Source organism: Cupressus sempervirens, chromosome 3 (assembly GCF_028749045.1).
Source record: "Cupressus sempervirens isolate cs-2001-9-10 chromosome 3, ASM2874904v1, whole genome shotgun sequence".
Taxonomy (NCBI): domain Eukaryota; kingdom Viridiplantae; phylum Streptophyta; class Pinopsida; order Cupressales; family Cupressaceae; genus Cupressus; species Cupressus sempervirens.
In genome coordinates this window covers 11771277-11778836 of record NC_143120.1, presented here as the reverse complement: position 1 = coordinate 11778836, position 7560 = coordinate 11771277, and the positions used below count along the sequence as shown (strand labels likewise).

At 35.9% G+C, this 7560-nt stretch overlaps 1 protein-coding gene across 1 annotated transcript; it reads left to right on the top strand.

Annotated features, from left to right (window-relative positions):
• The first annotated feature begins 223 nt into the window (after window positions 1-223).
• LOC149564479 (DNA polymerase epsilon catalytic subunit B-like) lies at window positions 224-4297 on the top strand. The gene is made up of 6 exons (XM_089816188.1): window positions 224-229; window positions 317-406; window positions 602-766; window positions 1209-1385; window positions 3683-3745; window positions 4220-4297. Exons 1-6 carry the CDS (start codon window positions 224-226, stop codon window positions 4295-4297), a joined length of 579 nt encoding a protein of 192 aa, XP_089672314.1.
• Window positions 4298-7560: the final 3263 nt, after the last annotated feature.

The window sequence follows — 7560 nt, the reverse complement described above, 5'->3', positions numbered from 1 at the left end:
AATTTTCCCATTAGAACCAAAAATGCTTTTGTTATGATAGCACTATTTTTTAACAAATATGTGGTTTCTACATAGTTGTTAGTTCAAGTCATTAATTTTTTAGAGAAAAATGATTGACCCAGGATAGCTTCAAACAAATAGAAAAAAGCTTCAAGATGAAATCAAAGTAACACCAAGATTTGTGATGCTCCATGTTTTAAGTTGTAGACAACGAATCAGAAATATGCAAGTATTATGTCAGTGCTTAACAATTCAGTTAATTGTCCTAGGACAAGTTTTCCTAGTTTGCTTGTATTATATCTTATGTACGTTCCAGCCTGTTGACTTATTCTTGGTCATTCATGGTTATGATCCATTGGAAGTAAATCCTGAGGATATGGTCTGCTTTGCAATGGAAGAGCCACAGGTCAGTCATAATGATACACTTGAATATTGATCTTGATTTCTTGATTCACTCATTTTGTATTTCACTGGTAGGAGTAAAAGATAATATTGCATTGCTATTTACATTGCTTGTTTAAATTATTTGTCAATGTACTGGTTTCATTGTTCTCCATTTCTGAGTGCCATGATATGTTCTTTTGATACTTATTTTGTGCAGACAATGGCTTCCTATTTAGTATTTGATGCAGTTGCAACATATTACCTTTACATGACATATGTACACCCTTTTATCTTTTCTTTAGCAACAATAATCCCTATGCCCCCTGATGAAGTTTTATGCAAAGGCAGTGGAACTCTTTGTGAAATGTTGCTTATGGTTCAGGTGACTAATCTTTCAATGGCTTGAAATCTTTTATAAATTGTTCCAATCTAATTTAGGGTCACTTAAATCTATCAAGGTTTTGGAATATCCACACATTTAGAAAACTGAAATTCAATAATGTATACTTTTAAAGATTTTTTGTAAATGAAATGGCTATTGAAATAATTACATTCCTGGTTGTTCCCTACTATTTTGGTACAACATTGGTTAAATCCAAGCTAGATCTTATTAAGTGTTATAATGCTTAAATGCTTTCTTCAAGTCCCGGATTATCATTCTAGAAAAATCTGTTTATTTTCTTTAGCAATTTCATCCTTTTTGTTCACAGGTTTTTTGAAAGGTGCTTTGAGGCTTAAACATGATTATTAGTGCTTTGGTGATTATAATATAGGGTTTTGATGATATTATTGTTGGATTTTTATTAATGTATGAACCTTTGCAGGCATTCAAGGCAAACATCATTTGTTCCAACAAGCATCAATCTGAACAAGAAAAGTTTTACAATGGGCATCTACTTGAGAGTGAAACATATATTGGAGGCCATGTTGAATGTCTTGAAAGTGGTGTCTTCTGCTCTGATCTTCCTACAAAATTTTTTCTTGAACCTTCAGCTTATCAGGTGCCTTTCTGGTCAAAATTTCTTTTGAAAGTATATATTTTGCAAGAATTTTTCATTGAGTACTATGCTATCAAATTCTTCATTGGCAAGCCCAAAGTATGGTCCCATTCTTGCAAAAGTCTGGTCCTTATCATATTCTTGCTAAAGTCTTTCCAAATTCTGTTAAATGAACCCAACACAAATTTTGTAGATAATGCTTTGTCATATAAGACTTAGCTTTGCAATGTGTTTGTAACATCTGGCTCTGAATTTGCTGGTTCTTTGGTGTCTGCTGATTGGTGTAGGTATTGTTAAACGAGCATTGTGGAAGCAAGTACAGTATTTCAAGGAATATACATCTCAAATAACAATCGTTGTTGGGGCATAGCGTGTTTCGATCTTAGTCTCTTTGCCCATTCATCTCTCCTCTCATCTCTTTCTCTCCCTCTCTAGCTTCCTCTTCCTCAACCTCTGTATCTCTCTCTATCTCTCTCTCTCATGGACATAAAAAACATATGTCAAAAATAGACCAAAATTTTCCCCATTTCACCTTCCACTCCTCTTTGGCATACCCATCACGCACACCAATAGAAATTACTGGTTAGTACTAATGCCAAAAAAAAAAAAAGGGTAGAGATCTCTGGGATCGAACAACCTTAAGACATTTTCCTTGCCTAACTCTGATGTGAGATGGCAACACATACCAAATTGTCTCAAAAAATAGGATAATTTTTTTCCATGTTGTGCATTGTGGTGCTAGAAATCAACTCATGCATCTCAGACAAGACATAGGACTGTTTGTACCAAATTAAGTAGTCTATCATTAATTTGTAAACATTTCACCGTCAAACCATTTTTTTTGTAGAATTTTTTGGAAGTTTTATTCTACACTGACAATTTTACCATAAAATTTGTAATTTTGAAAACACTGCAGTTGAGTTCAATATTTCCTGAGCTCTTTAATACGTGTCTACTAATTACATAGATGTTGAAATCAATACACATTAAGGTTGAGTTTATCCTGTTAAAAATTTGTAAGTATTACTGTACAGAAGCTTCATTTTAACCAATGATAGAAATGCTTGCAATTGCCTTGTGCATCTGCACAGAGGTTCAATTAATGTTCTGCATTCAGCTATCGTGTCTGATTTTGAAGATAAGTTTCTATCAGATTATATGCTGGAAAGAATTGTTGCTGGCTTTTAACCAAGGTTGCTGACTGATTTGTGGGTCAATTCAATAGAAATAAAAATAAAATTTAATAACTAAATAAAGAAATACTAACACAAATCAATAAAATATTAAAAATAACACTATAAGAAATTTGAAACGGCAAAGAGGTCAAAGGATTTCAGATCTAGAAATAAGGCCTAAAAACCACCCTTCCATTGATGGACATATACTCCTCTGTTACGCATTACTATTTTGTGTTTCAATTTAACTGCATGAAACTTCTTCTTATGCTTCAATTGCTTTAATGTGTGCTATTCTACCTGGCTGGTTACTATTCACTAATTCATTTTCCTTAAGTTGTTGCACTATTTCGAAAGGAGAGTTTAATCATGTCTTACAGACTCAAATAATAAGCTTAAAAAGGTGAACCTTGAGACATGCATTCATTCATGTTGTGACTTATGGCAAAGAGGATACATAATTCTCTGCGAAGTTCTGCATACAATATATAAGTGTTTTTATTAGGGTTCTAGGTTACTTCCAATAATTTCATGCTTCCCAATCACTTTATATGATTCTACCTTTATATGCTAATTTAGCCACATTTCTATTGGGACATCTTTCATTGCAACTTGTTTTTTGTAATTAGTGCAAGGGAGTAGTACTCATGGTTGTGCAAATATTTGGGATGGAAGATTGTCACAAAGTGTTAAGTGAATGTCGCCTTTGTCAAGGCTCTTTAAGCAATGATGTTGGGGTGATATTAGAGTGGATGCAAAACTCCATTAATGGGTCTTAAATATATCTTTATATATGTATTACTGATACTCTAAGATGTATGTGGGTATGTTTTGGAAGAGGGTAGCCAGCTCATCTCACATGTTAATTTTGTAGTAGAATTTATAGGTAGTCTAAGGCCATCACTCTATTATCAAATTTATATTCTGTTCTCCTTTTTTTCTTAATGTTGAGTATATTTTGTTGTTACAATACTTGGAGGATTCCACTCCAATATTGCGTTTGGTATATCATTTTGTACATTTTTTAGATATATCATATCTGTTTATCATTGAATATTTTGCTTAAGTAGAAACTATAAGATCGTAATTCCAATGCAGCATTCACCTGAGTTTTTGGTTCTGCAGCTTTTTGTCTCCATTCCTCTAAAATTGCCTGCACCAGACCCTGCATGGAATTATCCGAACTCTGTACATTTCAAGCTCTGGCATTATCGGTGGTCACAAGCATAATTATGACTGATTTTTATGATTTATCTATGCTCATCGTACCTACTCAAATGCTTACCTTGTTATAAAAGACTGCATTGCACTATTGTTAATTAGTTCATGGCTTGATTTTTTTGGTGGTACTATATCCAATACATTTAACAAGTTAAAACATATCCAAACTAAATGTACTGGATATGGTGTTACATGTCTTTGGGAAAGGGAGAGCTCTGGTTTCATTAAATCCTATTTGCTCCTATACTTTTGCTTCCTTGCTTGTTGATTTATAGCTACAAACTAATGCTAAATGTATAATTTTGACATTCATCTGCATATCTTTTCATTTTGAATTCTGTATGGATTCCTTCATAGATTACAATTCAAGTTGTTTTATCAATCATTAAAATTTGCAGTTAGAGCAAGCACTAATTATCTAATTGGAAATTTCTTAAACAGGAGCCTCAATTAGGTAGATGGGGTCGCATTCAAGCTGCTCGCAACGGTGTTGCTTTGTACCCTATAGATATTTCATGATGAGCATGAGGAGAAAATTGGAATTATCATATCATATCTTTGTTGCTTCTCTCAGTGATATGCCTGGTATGTACATTAGTGTATAGGAGAACTTGGTGCTTGTTTTGGGAAATCCTTTATAACAACACATTCTCCTGATTTGTCAATGTTTTCTTTATGTCTAAGGTCGTCTGCCACATTTCAAGTTTCAAGCACCAAGATCATTCTGACCCCTAACTGTGGCTGACCAGAATATTTTATTCGGGAATATATCAAATGTATTTTTAGGAAGTTGGCTTGGCATGAGACGTAGTGCAAAGAGAATTTTCTAATTTTGTCCTCTCAATCTATGCATTCTTTTATTTTTTGTAAAGCCAATGTAATTTTGTAGTAGATATGAAAAAAATTGCTTAATGATTTAATCTTTTTAATACACCTCTAGAAGTTGCCTTCTTGAGGTCAATTTTGAGAAACCTGAATCTACATCAGGTGCCATGCAAATTCGCCAAATTTTATCAAATTTTAGGCTATATCTAAATGGGCCTCGCAAAATAATTTTACATAGAAGGTGAATTGTATGGCCTATCAGTGCATGTCAAGTGCCTTAATTGCAGTTCCTAATTCCTTGTTATAAAATTGGGATTATTTGTGAGTGATGTGCACCCAATATCTATTTAGTGGAGTTGGATTCTACTAAACATTATGTATTTTGGCATTTCTCAGATTTAACTTTTCTGTAATACAGAAAATGTGTTCGATCTTTACTTGTATCATAAAGAATTATGTCATCAAATTGTCAAACAAGGTGACTGACACATGAGGTTGGTAGTACAAAATTACATTAATGTTGCAAAAAATTAAAGAATGGATTTCACAACATAAAAATGCAATGTGTTGTAACATATAACTCATGAAACCATAATCAGGAGCTGGTGATAAATTGAATGGTTGTATGTTACTGCATGTGTGGCACCTTTTATGCTGAAATCAATCATTGTATTATTTTTGGCATTTTAACCTTATGGTGTCATATAATGTGTAATGTAGATCAAAGTTAAATATGTAGTTCTTTGGCATCTGAAGACCACATTGGACTACACGAATGGCATCCTTTTCAAGTTTAAATCAATTGTTGTCAATTTTCATTGTAACTATATGTTTTATACTTTTTTCAATTTAGATTAATGTTAAATTTGGAGTTCAAGTGCAATAAAATAAGCAATGGGCACTGTATGGCACACATGCAAGGAGTTAAAATTCATCGTGGCTATTAGAGAATACAATGAGTGCCTGTCACGACAATAACCAATAGTATTCCACATTACACAAAGAAGCAAAGTTCCACTCAATGGTAGAGAACTGCACACATCAGAATATTGCATGTGGGGTGAACTTTATGATTTTACATTTTGAGCTTATTTGCATGCTATTTCCATAGCTATACATTTGAAGATTGACAACATTAGTTGGCTTTTGATTTGCATGCTTTTATGCAAAGTCTTGTTGATTCTATTGGTGCAAAAATAGTGACAATCACTTAAAATCATTGTTGTTGATGTGTAAGGGCATGACATAATTTTCTTCATCAAATTGTAAATGATGACACACACACACACAAAAACTAGGCAAGGTTAGTTTCTCCATTCATCAAACCTTGAGATGAATAGATTTAAAGGCCTAGAGCAAAGATGAAGGATGACAATAATCCAAATTGTTTTCCCTAGGATGATGAAATAATGTTAATATCATATTCTTTGAATGATATAGAAAGTGAAAAATGAATTGATACTTTGCCAATTGTGGATGGTAGAGAACTTGTGCTCTCGTAAGAGGTCAAAAGTTCAAATTTGTAGTGGGGAGGGGTTGTACACCTTATATTAAAAGCATTAATATAAGAAAAATAAGAATAGCAATCGACCAAAGAGTACTGTCCTAAATTTGAGTATTGTTGAGGCAGAGCGTGCTTTGAGTACTTGAACAGTAGACTTGGTGAGCTGACTGAAAGAGTCAACTCATTGAGGTGACTGGGTGGGAGTGACTTGGCGAGCTGACCTAGAGAGTTGACCTAGGGGATGGGCTTGGTGAGAAAACTTAAAGAGTCAACTTGGTGAGTGCACTTGAATTGTCGGCTTGGCGAGTAGACTTGGGGACTTGGTGGGACATGTGGGCGAGCTAACTTGGTGAGGCGACTTGGTGACATGAATTGGTAGGCTGGCTTGGCGAGCCGACCTTAAAGAGTCAACTTTGTGAGTGTACTCAAACAATCAACTTGGTGACATGACTTGGTGGGCTTGGCGAGCCGACCTAGCGTGCATACTTGAACAGTAGACTTGTTGAGCTAACTTAAAGAGTCAACTCGTTGAGGTGACTCGATGGGGGTGACTCAGTGGGCTAACTTGGAGAGTTGACCTAGGGGGTGGACTTGGTGAGCAAACTTAAAGAGTTGACTTGGTGAGCCTACTTGAATTGTCAGCTTGGTGAGCTGACTATGGGGGTCGGCTTGGCAAGCTGATATGGGGAGTCGACTTAAAGTGGCAACTTGGTGGTGCAAGTTAATGAGATGACTTATTGAGGCCACTTGGTGAGGTGACTTCATGAAGCAACTTGGTGAGCTGACCTACTAAGTGCACTTAAAGACTAACCTTGATGAGGTGCTTTGGTGGGGTGACTTGATGACAAAACTTAAAGTGTCAACTTGGCGTGCCAACCAAGTGAGTTTACATGGTGAGCGAGCTTAGAGAAGCAACTGTATGGAGCAACTTCATAAGCACACTAAGTAAGCCCACTTGTTGGGGCAAGGTGGTAAAACCATTGGGTGAGTTGACTTTGTGAGCTGACTTAATGAGTCAACTCGTTGAGGTGACTGGGTGGGGGTGACTTGGTGAGCTAACCTGGAGAGTTGGCCTAGGGGGCGGACTTGCTGAGCGAACTTAGAGAGTCGACTTGGTGAGCGTACTTCAATTGTCAGCTTGGCGAGCTAACTTGGCCGAGAGCCAGCCTGGCGATCTAACATGGTGAGTGGGCTTAAAGTGGCAACTTGGTGGGGCAAGTTGGCAAGCCGACTTAGCAAGGCCACTTAGAGACGTGACATGGTGAGCTAACTTGGTGAGCAAGCTTGATGAGTGGACCTAAAGATTGACCTTGTTGAGGCACTTTGGTGGGGTGACTTGATGACCGAACTCAAAGAGTCAACTTGGTGAGCATACTAGTGCATTTGGGTTCATTTTTCAACCTTCATTGACCAAATTTTTGACCCAATTTTCGACCAAATTTGACCAACCCAT